The sequence below is a fragment of the Notechis scutatus genome, chromosome 1 (genome assembly GCF_049901735.1).
Source record: "Notechis scutatus isolate UNSWTSFEM ecotype Mainland chromosome 1, rNotScu1.2, whole genome shotgun sequence".
Lineage (NCBI taxonomy): Eukaryota > Metazoa > Chordata > Lepidosauria > Squamata > Elapidae > Notechis > Notechis scutatus.
In genome coordinates, this window is record NC_142009.1 from 330081658 (window position 1) to 330095982 (window position 14325).

General features: G+C 42.6%; 1 protein-coding gene across 1 annotated transcript in view; it reads right to left on the bottom strand.

Annotated features, from left to right (window-relative positions):
• Positions 1 to 731: 731 nt before the first annotated feature.
• TMEM59L (transmembrane protein 59 like) overlaps positions 732 to 14325 on the bottom strand; it is a 44754-nt gene continuing 31160 nt past the window's right edge. The window contains exons 4-8 of the mRNA XM_087952685.1: positions 13710 to 13856; positions 11172 to 11280; positions 9084 to 9207; positions 7250 to 7367; positions 732 to 5015 (exon numbers count right to left, since the gene is read on the bottom strand). Coding sequence (XP_087808811.1) covers positions 4854 to 5015; positions 7250 to 7367; positions 9084 to 9207; positions 11172 to 11280; positions 13710 to 13856 — 660 coding nt within the window. The 3' untranslated portion in view covers positions 732 to 4853. The remainder of the gene's footprint in view (positions 5016 to 7249; positions 7368 to 9083; positions 9208 to 11171; positions 11281 to 13709; positions 13857 to 14325) is intronic.

Below are 14325 nucleotides of genomic sequence, written 5' to 3' on the forward strand. Positions count from 1 at the left end.
GAGGAAGCAGACCTCCAAATATTTGGAATAATTCCATATGCAGGGTGAGGTATTCACATTTTCCCACTTGTGAGTACTGTATCCTTGGGGCATATCAGAATCAGCTGGGCTACAGATGATGTGAATAAAATCAAGATATAAATCTGGTTGGGCTGCTATAAGAAAAATGCTAACTAAGATGGTCCTTGGATTGATCCCTCAAGGCTAATCTTGTTCTCCATAAAGCCTTTAGATGAACCTTTCCCCATTATAATTTCATGGAATTTTTAATGAGCCAATCCAAGGTTTTGCCACCCACACAGCCAGAAGTTCAGAATGCGCACCTCTAATTAAGAAGAGGCATTATCACTTTTCCTTCACAGAAAATAGGATACCTCTTCTAACACTGTACAAAGCATAAATGGATCCTCTGAAGACAAAGGAAACATACCTTGTTCTTCCATTTCATTTTATTTGTGTGAAAACATGTGTAAACTTATGCAAAGATGTGCAGAAGGCATCAGCTACAAAGGACCTCACACGATCTCGTAAATTATATGTCTTTAATCAGGCGAATTAAGTCCTGAAACATTTCTGTAAAAGTGTATCTGTAATAAATGTAAAGTTATTCAGGCCTGAATCTCCCAATTTCTTTCTTGCAATGAGCACACAGCCCAGATTGTTGATGGGAAGTTTTAGAAAAGAAAAGAAAAAACTTTCAAACTAAAAAAAAAAAATAGTAAAAATGCCAGTTCCTTTTCACAGCTTTGATTTTATTGTTTCTTTTCTTTAAAATTTAAATTAATAAACTAAATAAACAACTTTTCCGGATTTCTGGGACAGACAGAAAGGGTTATTAAAGATACAGATACAATTAACAGATACAGGTCTTCAACAAATCTCACCTCAGTTCAACCAAGGCCTTATGCCTTTGTAACTCTCTCCCAAGAGAAAAGAAAAAGTAGAGTTTAGGAAGTGGGGAAGAAAAGACAATTTTAAGGGAATTAAAACAAGCCAGGCAGAACAAAGGTACGATGAAGATAGCTTATTTTTTCACGCAAATAATTAGATGCAGACGTTTTGATGAAAGATGAATGAACTTCAGAGAGATATAAAATATATATAAACCTCCCTAATATGTAACCTCCCTTCCGATGTGAAGAATGCCGGAATATATTTAAAGAGTTAAGAGTTTCAAAAATCTAAAAAGTTACTGAATGCAAAGCAAGCTCCTTTTAGCCATACTAAAGGCTCCGGATTGGCTTCACCCAGACTTCTTCAACCTGGTGCCTTCCAGCTAGGATGCTGACTTCCCATTCTGGGATTTACAGCCCTGACATATCTAGAGGGCACCAGACTGGGGACAGCTCTTGCCCCATACACTTTCAGCCAGTGGTGGGATTCAGCCAGTTCGCACCAGTTCGGGAGAACTGGTTGTTAACTTTCTGAGCAATTTGGTGAACTGGTTGTTGGAAGAAATCATTAGGGCAGAAAACCGGTTGTTGAATTATTTGAATCCCACCACTGCTTTCAGCAGTATTTTCAACTCAGAATATGCAGCAAATGTCTCTGCAGAAGGGGCTTAAAAAAGGACAAGATGGTGACCACAACATCAAGATCAAAGATCCACCCTTTTGTGTGTGTGTGTGTGTGTGTGTGAGGCTCTTGTTTGTGTGGTCACAGACACCACCTTTTTTTCACATACGCACACGCAGACAGGCACCCTGATATGTGGGGGAGGGAGTTAGAGAACCAAAAGTGGGGTGAGGAGATAAGTTAAATCTATGTACAGAGAATCCTTAGGCCGAATGTACAAGCAAGCAGAAAAAAATTACACCAGTTTGTGAGGGAAGAAACTTTTTGCACTTGTGATACGACTGTACACGGTGAGGTTCCAGAAGGGAGAAAATGGGAGGATGGGCATTGCTCACAAACACGTCCTGGGTTCGCAAAAGTGCCCTGCATTCATCAAGGGCAGAATGATAGTAATAATAATAATAATTAACAGAACCAACAACAGTGACAACCACAACACCGTATCCCTGTGTTACTCAGAGGAGTTTCTGAGTAAAATCAGGGCAGACGATAGGTTGAGAATTATTTTGGAGCAAACTTTGCTTTGCTTCATTGACCCTGAGGAAGGAAGCCCTGTACCCCATTTACTCTTAATTTTGTTTTCTTATCTCAGTGTTTCCCAATCACGTGGGACTTTTAAATTAAAAAAGACAGGGTAGCTTTGAGGGAAAACCTCAGATTTTGAGCCTCAGTGTTGAGACACAGTACACAATAGGCTACTTCCCTTTAGCATACTTAACATGATTACCGAGTTCGCCCATTGTTCTGGATCTGCAGAATAAAACCAACAAGAGAGCTGGTTTGATCTAGTGGTGAAGACTAGAAAAGGCTAGAAACCAGAAGACTGTGAGTTCTAGTCCCATTTTAGGCATGAAAGCTGGCTGGGTGATTTGGGGCCAATGACTAGGAGACTGAATTCTAGTCCTCCCCTCTTTAAGGGTGAAAACTGGCTGGGTGACTTTGGGCCAAGCGCCCTCTCTCAGCCCAACCCACTTCACAGGGGTTATTGTTGTGGAAAAATAGGAGTGAGTAAATGAGTATTAGGTATGTTCACTACCTTGAGTTATATTATAATGAAGAGAGATTGAAAAAAACACTAACTCCACCCCCCAACTAAACCACAGAGAACTGAACCAAGGCTAATACTAATCAAGCTACGCATGTTGTGTGAATGAAGCTGACAGTTCTTTATCTGACCTGCAATGCAGGAATACTGGCATTGCAGTGCCAAGAAAGGAATACCCAGCCCCAGAGACCAGGTCCTTAGTGCAGGCCTACAGGGAATCAGCATTCTCTTAGATTTCTCTTAGATCTAGGCCAGTTCTAGCTTGTGATCCGATTTTGCCATAGATCCCAAATTCACAGAGTCAAAAGAAGAGGCCCCCTGTCAGAAGAGAAAAAAGAAAACAGGTAGAGGCAACAGAGAACAGCTTCTGGAAGTCTTTCCAAGCAGTAGCCATAAGTGCCTAGTTTCTTGTGAGTATTGTAATAATGCATTGTGTTTCTGCTCTTTGTTCACGCTGCACCTATTTGTGTCTGAGCGAACTTGGAAACACAGGGCAAGTATAAAACCCATTCTGGGTCACTTGACAAAGAGAGAGAGGAATTTGGAATGGAAGTAGTGGCAGCTCCTTTCGGAGTCATGTGACCCAGAGGAAGGAGGCTCAAAATGGAGGGACGGGGCTTAGATTGGAGGACCTAACATTCCACTCTGGATCATGTGACCAAGAGGAAGGACAGGGCTTAAAATGAAGGACAGCTCCATTCTGGGTCACGTGACCAGGAGGGAGGAAGCTTACAATGGAGAATGGATCATGTGATCAAAAAGGAGGAGGCTTAAAGTGAAGGTGGCGGCAGCTCCATTCTTGGTCATGTGATCAGAAGGGAAGGATCTTAGAATTGAGGGACATGGCAGCATCCTGAGCCGATGCCTAACTGTCTCTCTGTTAGGTGAAATGGGGGGGGGGGGGAGTCTCCCACAGCTCCTATAGCTCCCATTCAGCCAGGTCCAACCCATTTTCAAACTCAATTGTCTCTCTTGTCGCCTTATATCTCATATGGTCCCATTCTGTTCAGTTTTTGCTGGCGGCCAAAGTCCCAAAAGAGGACTTCAGAAAGAGGCTGGGGAATTCTGGGAATTGAAGTCCGCACAGCTTAAAGTTGCCGAGGTTGGGAAACATTGATCCAGAGGAATCTGTCTTCTCTCTGTATCTTGTCTGACAAAATATATTTTGGTGTGGGGTAGAAAAGAAAGAAGGAAGTATAGGCCGAATCACACTGCAATCTAAGCCGTAAGGTGGTTTGTTTCTCTGTGGCTTAGCATACTGCCTTTTCTGCCTGTGGCTCCTACCCTCTGAAGCATAATCCCCACCAATGACAGCCCCATTCCTGCTAGTCTTTCAGAAAACCCTGGAAATGTGGATTTTCCAACCGGCTTGGGGATCCCATTCAAGAAGCCCACAGGATGGTTATACTGTGTTTAGATAGATGTGTTTTTTTCTTGCAGTCCTACTTTGATTTGAATGCTCCATTTTTTTTTAAGCAGCTATGATATTAAGTGTTGGTCGTAGGCTACCCAAGAGCCATATTCAAGTGAAATGGGCAGCCATATAAATGTATGAAGTAAATATTAAACTAAACGCAACCTCTCAAATATGCAGACCATGGTTTCATGCAGCGGGTCAACCTAGGCAGCTGTGGCTTCTCAAGAAATCATGGTTCAGGGAACCCTACCCTTATCTGTCAGGCAAATCAGGGCACAGAATAACAGCAAACTTACCATGATCGGCAACCCTTGACTTTTTCTGCATGTAGTTTTCCCACCAAGGCTCAAATAAAAAGCAGGCATCGCCCCATTAATCCCCCCCCCCTTTTAGACAAAAGAAAGCCAGGAGAAGCAGCAGCTCCCCAATGGCAGTTGCCCATCCTTGTTCAGTAAAGTGAAGCAAATTTCCCCAAAATCCCCCTGGCCCACCTCAGGATCTTATGCTGGGACCACCAGGGCTTGTTCATTTCAAAAGTCGCAATGGCAGCCTTTGAGAACCAGGATCTCACTAGCCCACTCTTTCTCAACAGCCAAAGTGTTGCTGCTGGAAAACTTGGGCATTCCAGCAGAACCTTGCAGAAAGGTGCTGGGCTTCTCCAAGACCTTCCTGGATGAAAGAGAGATGACAAAATATGCTATGGGAGAGGCTGGGAAGCATCATGGAAAGATTGTTGCGGTTGTGTTGAAAGGAACTCAGGAGGAAGGGAGAGGTGGATGGGGCATTAAGAGGGCTGGGGGAGGCAGGGGCAGGTTCTTAGAGGACAGTCTTGTCTAAATCCACCTTGACCGGCAGGAGGCCTGCTTCCTTGTTCTCCTCCGCGGGGCAGATGGCCACAGCAATGACGGGGCGTAAGGAATAGGGCACTGGTCCGTCTAGGTCTTCCAGGTACTCTTTGTCTCCATTGATGCTCAGGGGCTAGAAGGAAGGAAAGAGGACGTTACCAAAAATGCTGTCACTGAAAGTCAGCACATAGTTCTCCTTCTTCGATGGTTTTAGAAGAGGCTGGACAGCCACCTCTCTAGGATGGTTTAATTCAGGTGTGTCCAACCTTGGCAACTTTTAAGACTTGTGGACCTGTGATCCAGTTCTACAGAGGAATGATTGAGGCTATCATTTGCACCTCCATAACTGGTTTGGTTCTGCAACCCAACAGGACAGACACAGACTTCAGAGAGTAATTACGACTGCAGAAAAAACAATTGCTACCAACCTGCCTTCAATCAAGGACCTGTATACTTCACGAGTCAAAAAGAGGGCCGTGAAAATATCTACAAACCCCTCACATCCCAGACATAAACTGTTTCAACTCCTTCCCTCAAAACGATGTTATAGAGCACTGCACACCAGAACAACTAGACACAAGGACAGGTTTTTCCTGAACACCATCACTCTGCTAAACAAATAATTCCCTCAATACTGTTCAACTATTTACAAAGTCTACACTACTATTACTGTTAATCTTCTCATCACTCCTTATCAACCATCCCCTCCCACTTCCGACTGTATGACTGTAACTTTGTCTCTTGTATTCTTACGATTTTTACTGTTTCCTAGTATGATTTCATTGCTTATTGTACCCTATGACTATCATTAACTGTCATACCTTATGATTCTTGATGAATGTATCTTTTCTTTTATGTACACTGAGAGCATATGCACCAAAGACCAATTCCTTGTGTGTCCAATCACACTTGGCCAATAAAGTATTCTATTCTATTCTATTCTATTCTATTCTATTCTATTCTATTCTATTCTATTCTATTCTATTCTATTCTATTCTTCCAACTGCCAGAGTTTCCTAGCCAGCGTGGCATGGCTGGCTGCGGATTTCTGGGAGTTTGAAGTCTACAGCTCTTAAAGTTGCCAAAGTTGGATACCCCTGATTTTAATTGATTTTCCAGCACATTGCAGACAGATGGACTAGAGCAGGGGTCCCCAACCACCGGTCCGCTGAACAAGTCCTACTGGTCAAGCTGGCTTGTTGGCCCGCCATCTTTTTTGATGAGTGCTTCCGGTGAGCTTTTCCAGGTAGAAAGCTCACCGGAAGCACGTTTTCATCAAAAAAGATGGCGGCGCCAGCTGATGCCGGTACCGGGCCGCGGCATAAAAAAGGTTGGGGATCACTGGACTAGAGGACTCTCTTGCAATGCCTTCCAACGCCATACAGGCACTGAAAAAAAAAAATCATAAGTCCTTGCACTTATGACCATCCCCGAAGTCACTTGATCAAAATTCAGGCACTTGGCCACCAGCATGTGTTTACAACAGTTGATGTGATCACCTTCTCACAACAAAGTCAGTGTGGGAAGCCAGATTCACTGCATGATTCACTTAACAATTGCAGTAATTTCCTTAACAATCATGGCAAAAAGATAATATTGGGTGCAACTCAATTAACAATCGTCTTACTCAGGAACAGAAATTTTGGTCCCAATTATTGTCATAAGTTGAGGACCTACCTGTAATTTTGTGATGGGGAGTGACTACAGCAATATTCCCCAATATGGTACCTCCCGGCTGCATTCTATTTAAGCTTCCCAGAATTCCCTACATCTGGGAATGGATTCCAACATAAGTAAGTAAATCAATAAATAAATACAGGCACATCTCATTTTATTGTGCTTTGCTTTATTGCACTGAAGGCTCAAATGACGAATACTATTTTCAGCACTGAAGTATTTTTAATTAAGGTATGTACTTTCATTCATAAGGTACATTGGCTTTTTTAAAAAAGACACAAATTAACAGACTACAGAATGGTGCAAATGTAATTTTTATATGCACTGTGCAACAAAAAAAATGTGTATTCCGATTTTCTTTCTATTCTCTTTCCCCATCCAGGCACAAAATTGATAATAAAAGATAACTAATTCCTTCTAAATGCACTGAACGCGTTAATACCCAAAGGGACTGACAAATTAACCTGTTGCCAAAGAAAACAATAGTGACTCTTCGGGTATTGAGAGATTGAAAAATGATTTTTGGAAAAAGTCAGGGTCTAAAGCATCCTTCCTACTCGACTTCCTGGTCTCCAGAACCCCAAATTTAGAGTTCATGCAATCCAAATTCCTCAAGAGTCCTGAAAAAAGTCTTATACAGCGATGAACACAGCTACAGAAAGGACCCACCTCCTACTAATTTCTCCTTACCTGAGTCTTGACGTGTTGATCCGGTGCAGTCACCAAACTGGCGCAACTCAGCCAGAGCATCACCATGATGGAAAGGAAGAGACAAGCAGCCAGAATCCAGCGGGGCAGCCCCGAACGCCTATAACACCCAAAAGCAGCCCCCACACCCGCCAAAGAGAGGCCACAAAATTACCATGGACAGACGGGGAGGGGGCTTCAAAGTATCCATATATACATGTTCTGTCCCATCCCAGGCCACAAAGTGAGAGACTAGAATGCCACAGTAAACAAGCTGGAAAAACACAGGGACTGAAGAGCCAAATTCACACCGGCAGTAAATTGTCGTTGGCAGTTCTCCCAGAAACTGTCGGCCAGACCAGATAGCAAAATACCTTTGAAGTTATCTTCTACACCAGCAATAACGTCTCTTCCAAAAACTCACAGTTTAACAGAATGTTAAGACGACAAGTATGACGGTCATAACAGATTCACAGTGATAACAGTTTGTAACAGTTTGACCCGGACAAAGCTTGTGGGCTGACACACTTCCTTATATGTCCTGGGGGTGTGTCAGCTTCCTGAATAAACCCTGACTGAAACATCCCACAGCTCTGGTATGTTTTCCTAATTAATGCTGAAGGTCCGGGAGCAAGATAAGAACTCTGAGATTTAAAGCAAACAGTTTCAAAAACTCCCGTAGTCACAACATATACATGTGTACAATCAGTTTTGCTAGTAATTAAAATGTTGGCCTACAAACCAGGAAACAGTGAATTCTAGTCCTGCCTTATGCACAAATGCTGGCTGGGTGATTTTGGGCCAATCACTCTCTCAGTCAAACCCTCTTCACAGGGTTGTTGTTGTGGGGAAAATAGGAGGAAGGTGTATTAGAAATATTCACTGCCTTGATATATTTATGAAGTTATGAAGGCCAATACAAATTTAATACATCTACACATGGATGAAGATTTTTGCCCTATTTCTGAGTGCTGATTAATGGTTGTTTTTTTTTAATTTGTACTTCTGCCAATGTTTCATTCTTTATTGTCTAACATTTCACAGAGCTCTTATTGTTTAATTGGGGATATGACCAGGGGTATCTGAAGGGGAAGATCAGAAAGTGAAGACGGTGACAGCAACAATGGAATCGAAGCTCTGCCTGTTTTTTAATCCACTGATACATATTAAAAAATACAGATGGAGCTTCCGTCATACTGTCAGAGCTATCGACTTGAGTTTTTAATTTTTTAAAAGATAATATTTCTCAACAATACAAAAGATGAACTAAATTACAACCAATAAAGAAACAATAAAAATAAAGAGAACAAATAAATGAAAAAAGTTAAAAAATACCCCCAAAGAAAGAAATTACTTTGTGTCAGTCCTCCAATATAGACTAAGCTAGAAAACCAAAGACCTGCGGGCCAACATTGCTTTTATTTTAAAGTTATAGTACAGGTAGTCCTTGACTTACAACCATTCATTCAGTGACCATTCAAAGTTACAATGGCACTGGAAAAAAGTGACTTATGACCGCTTTTTACACTTATGTGACGCAGCTATGGTCACATAATGAAAAAACGATCACTAAATGAATATTTGTAAGTCAAAGACTACCCGTATGAACTTAATGTGGGGGGAACAAAGGATAAAAAGAAGGGAATTTTTTACATTTTCCTCAAGCCAAATGCAGATGTTTGGATTACCCTGCCACCAGGATCAGCTTTCACCCACAATTTGTCTTGCATCTGATCCAATCCAAATAACAATTTAATTCCCCAACTTTCTCAGTTTCCCTCTCTTCCTAATTTCTAAACCACATGATTAAAAAAAAACAACCAGAGCGGTATATTACTTGGACATGCATCCCAGGAAATCATGCTCCAGAGGCATCTGGGACTCCCCCACAGGCTGAGCTGCGGCTGGGGCTGGGCTCTTGGGCTCTTCGATGGGAGGTTTCTCCAATTTCTCTTGAAGGCCTGAAAAGAAAAGGAATAAGAAACGAGAATAAAAAGGAAACAAGACAAGTGGGTTACAAAGAGCTCAGGCCAAGCACCAGCAGGTTTATTTATTTAGCAATAGCAATAACACTTAAAGAGTTATATACCGTTTCAGAGTGCTTTACAGCCCTCTCTAAGCGGGTTAAAGAGTCAGCCTATCGCCCCCAACAATCTGGCTCCTCATTTTACCCACCTCAGAAGGATGGAAGGTTGAGTCAGCCTTGAGCCAGTGAGACTCAAACTATAGACCTGCTGGCAGTGGCAGTCTGCAATACCACTTTCTAACCACTGCGCCACCATGGCTAGCTTTATTTTATTTTAGTTTTATTTTTTAATTTATCTCATTTTATTTCTTTATTATTTTATTTAATATTTTATTCTTTATTCTTTTGTTTTATTTATTGGCATCTTAAGTGCCACGGTGGCACAGTGGTTAGAGTGCAGGACTGCAGGCTAATTCTGCTGACCGCCGGCTGCCAGCAGTTTGGCAGTTCAAATCTCACCAGGCTCAAGGTTGACTCAGTTTTCCATCCTTCCGAGCAGTGGTGGGGTTCAATTTTTTTTTTATTACTGGTTCTGTGGGCGTGACTTGGTAGGTGTGGTTTGGTGGACGTGGCAGGGGAAGGATACTGCAAAATCCCCATTCCCTCCCCACCCCACTAACCTGCTTTCCAGCTCCATTCTCCTGTGCAGGGCAACCAAAGAAGACCCAGCCAATCAGCTGGGACTCAAGAGGCAGAGAATAGATGGGGACGGGGCCAGTCAGAGGTGGTATTTGCCGGTTCTCTGAACGACTCAAAATTTCCGCTACTGGTTCTCCAGAACTGGTCAGAACCTGCTGAATACCACCTTTGCTTCCGAGGTAGGTAAAATGAGGGTCCAGATTATTGGGGGCAATAGGCTGACTCTGTAAACCACTTAGAGAGGGCTGTAAAGCACTGTGAAGCGGTGTATAAGTCTAAGTGCTATTGCTATCTTACCATAGGGTAATTCTGGGCAGCTTACAGTTACATCTTAGTTAAAATAAAAATGTTAAAATCAGTCTATACATCTTAAAGGTGCCATAGTTGAGAAATGCTGCTTTAGAGAGAGTCGATAACCACCAAGAGTCATAGAAATCACTGTGAACCCACTGATTTTGCAGTCGGCTTTTAAAAAGAGTTTAAATTGGTATCTCCATCATCTTTGGTGGTGGCACGTTACAGTTTAAATCTGCCAGGGATACAGTCAAGGTCAAATGAGGTACTAATACCACTCTATAAAGCCTTAGTAAGACCACACTTAGAGTACTGCATCCAGTTTTGGTCACCACACTATAAAAAAGATGTTGAGACTCTAGAAAAAGTACAGAGAAGAGCAACCAGGATGATGAGGGGACTGGAGGCAATTTGATTAACGGTTGCAGGAACTGGGAATGTTTAGTCTAATGAAGAGAAGGAGTAGGACAGAGGTCTTCAAACTGGACACCTTTAAAACTTGAGGACTTCAATTCCCAGAATTCTTCCTCCAGTCATGTTAGCTTAGGAATTCTGGGAGTTGAAGTCCACAAGTCTTAAACTTGCCAAGTTTGAAGACCCTTGGACTAGGGGGTGACATGATAGCAATGTTTCAATATTTGAAGGGCTGCCACAGAGAGGAGTGGGTCAAGCTGTTTTCCAAAGCACCTAAAGGCCAGACAAGGAATAATGGATGGAAATTGAACAAAGAGAGATTCAACATAGAAATAAGGAGAAACTTTCTGACAGTGAGAGCAATCAACCAATGGAACAGCTTGCTTTCAGAAGTTGTGGGAGCTTCGTCACTGGAAGCTTTCAAGAAGAGATTGGACTGCATCTGTCAAAAATAGTGTAGGGTCTGCTTGGGCAGTGGGTTGGAGTAGATGACGTACAAGGTCCCTTCTCTGTTAATCTGTATCTAATCTGTATCCTGAGTCCTCATATTACCTGTGTGTGGCTTCAAGGTGTTGGGGGCCGAGACTGTCCAGGTCTTCTCCGAAACCTCTGATTTGGGTGCCTGGGCCTCAGGAATTGGATACTCCACTTCTGGTTGCGACTGTCAAAGAAAGATAGAAAGGCTCTCAAGCATTCAGGAAGATCTTCCGCATCTGCTGCACCTTGTTGAAGGAGAACTGGTGAGGGGGTCCCAGGCAAACATATCATATAAACCAGGGGTCCCCAACCACGGTCCGTGGACCGTACGGTCCGTGGAACAAATCCTACCGGGCGCTGTGTGGCGCCGCCATCTGTTTTGATGAAAAGTGCTTCCGGTGAACTTTTCCGGTAGAAAGCTCACCGGAGCACTTTTTCATCAAAACAAGATGGCGGCGCCAGCTGATGCCGTACCGGGCCGCGCATAAAAAAGGTTGGGGACCACTGATATAAACCACATACCAGATCACATGTTCCTGCAGCTTTAAGGACCACGTCTTCTGGAAGCTTAAACCTGAAGTGGACAGCTACATTTGTCTCAAAGGATGGGTTAAGTTTGGCATCCCGCAGGCTGCACTCCAAAGGCGGGAAATGACCAGTGGCTTAGCAACCAAGTTCTGAAGGACCCACCTGGTGTATGTATGACCTGGATTTGAAGTTTTGACAGTCGGGCCACCCCACAATCATATGGCTGCCCTTTAGGAATCTGACCACATTTATGGCTGTTTGCAGACTCCCACATTCACACGATCACGTTCTACGATAGTTTTTGCCAGAAAGTGGCATTCACTTTCAGTTTTCAGCAAAACCACCTCTATAGTGAACCATCGGTTTGCTTAATGATCATCAGAAAAAGACCTTAAAATTGTGTCAAGTCACATGACCAACCCATTCATTTTATGGGCATCACAAGGTATGGCTCTGATTGCAGGCTCCATTATGGTCCTAACTTGAGGACTACCCGTATCCTCACCATCTGCAAGTCTAAAGGTACTCACTCTGCCTTGAAATCTCACAGCTCCATCCCCACAGGAGAAAAGTGGACTTCAGTTTTTCCACTCTTTGGCCCATAAACAGAAGGTCAGTGGAGCTCAGTTCAACTCGCCACAACCATCTTGTTGTGGCTAACTTGCTGACAATTCCACGTTGGATAACTCAGCAAAATATTATCCACCCTTATTATCTGCCATTTTTATGTCCCATTTTTTTATGGAAATGTTCAGCTCAAAGAAGGCTTTTAAATTAATGAATCATTTTGATTTTAATCTGCTTTGGTCACAGCAGGTGGCAGCACCTAACCAATGTTGGATGATTTTAAGGACTATACTGGGTTGGACCTGGTTTGTACTGGATAAGAGACCACTAAGAAATCTCAGGGGTCTAGGCTAGACTGGAAAGATAGAAAAAAAATGCCCAAAGAGACACATGTAAACTTATTCCATGAGTCCTCACAATTCTATAGAAAGGGAGGGAGGGAGGGAGGGAGGGAGGGAGGGAGGGAGGAAGGAAGGAAGGAAGGAAGGAAGGAAGGAAGGAAGGAAGGAAGGAAGGAAGGAAGGAAGGAAGGAAGGATCCACATAATCATGTAGCTTTTATTTTTACATAAATATGGTTCTATTAGTTGTATTAGTTGTAAGTGCTATGAAATAAAATTTTAATTAGAGGGAAATCACTCTTGCCAGAGATCTGAATAGGTTAGGTTTAGCAATGTGTCAACATCTGCACCTGTACAACAAATTCAGTTTGGTTGATATTAATCCTGAGTTAGGTTATTTTTGTTTTCTTTGTTTAACGTGTTGCACAAATCAAGATCATTCAGTTAATTAGCTTATGGTTCAACATTGTGTGCTAAATCATCAACTTCTTTTAATGACCCCATAATCCCTTGCGGGATGGAGTCTGGGCAACTGAATGGATCTGAATGTTTACTGGCCGGATGCCCTCCCTGTCGCCAATGTGGAGTTTTGTTCAGCAGATAAATTCTCATTGTGCCCAGAGAGAAAAATATTTGCCTCTACCTAGGATCGAACTCACAGCCTCCTGATTGTGAGGCAAGAGCGTCACCTCTAGGCCACCGCACCACTCATTCTGTGCTAAATAATGCAGGTTAAATCAGTAACAAAATGTATTTATTTATTTATTTTACTTATTTATTTTATTTGGTTTGTCAATTGCTTACAAGATAATAGATATAAGTAAAAACATAGTTATGAATACATGGATACATATAAGAAAAATAAAAGAAACAATAGGACAGGGACGGTGGGCACGTTGATGCGCTTATCCAGTATTATAGGAAGTGTCAAAACGGGCCTATTATTTGGCCTGCAAAGCCTGCAGAGGCTTTTTTCAAGCCTCTGGGAGGCCAAAAAGGCCTCAAACCAGACGAAAATCAGTTGTGAGGCGCACACATGTGCAGTGAGGTAAATTTGCATGTGGCTCGCACAAAAGACTCTGCGTACCAACTGTGGCACGCGTGTCATACGTTCGCCATCACGGTTCTATACTATTCCTTTCCTAAATCTCCTCCCCCCCACTTTTGCCACAACTTACCTGAAACACGACTACTTTTCCATCATCTGCCTGCAGATAGAAGGTCCATGTGGAAGAAATAAAACTCTGAGCAGAGCTGACAATATCATTGCAGAAACTGGAGACCAGGTCAAAGACGGAGAAGGAGGCCGGCTTCTCATCTTGGATCTATTAAATTACAAAATGAAATTAGCACGGTTGAACTGATTCCTTCCTTCTCACTTGGGCCCATGAAATTGAAAAGCGCCACTTAAACGGTTGGCTTTTGGTGAGAATAAATAGAATTCAGATGATCAGGTCTGGAAAATGTGGCCTCGGTAGTGGGAAGAGATAACTCAGCCTCTTAACTCTGACATGATATTTTCAGATAAATGTACAGGTCGTTCTTGACTTACAACAGTTCGCTTAGTGACCGTTCAAAATTACAACAAATTAGACTTTGAAAAAAAAGTGACTTATGACCATTCATCACATTTTATAACCCCATGGCTGCAGCATCCCCATGGCCACATGATCAAAATTGAGACGCTTGGCAACTGACTCGTATTTATGATGGTTGCAGTGTCCTGGGGTCATGTGATCCCCTTTTCTGACAAGCAAAGTCAATGGGGAAGCCAGATTCATTGAACAACTGTGT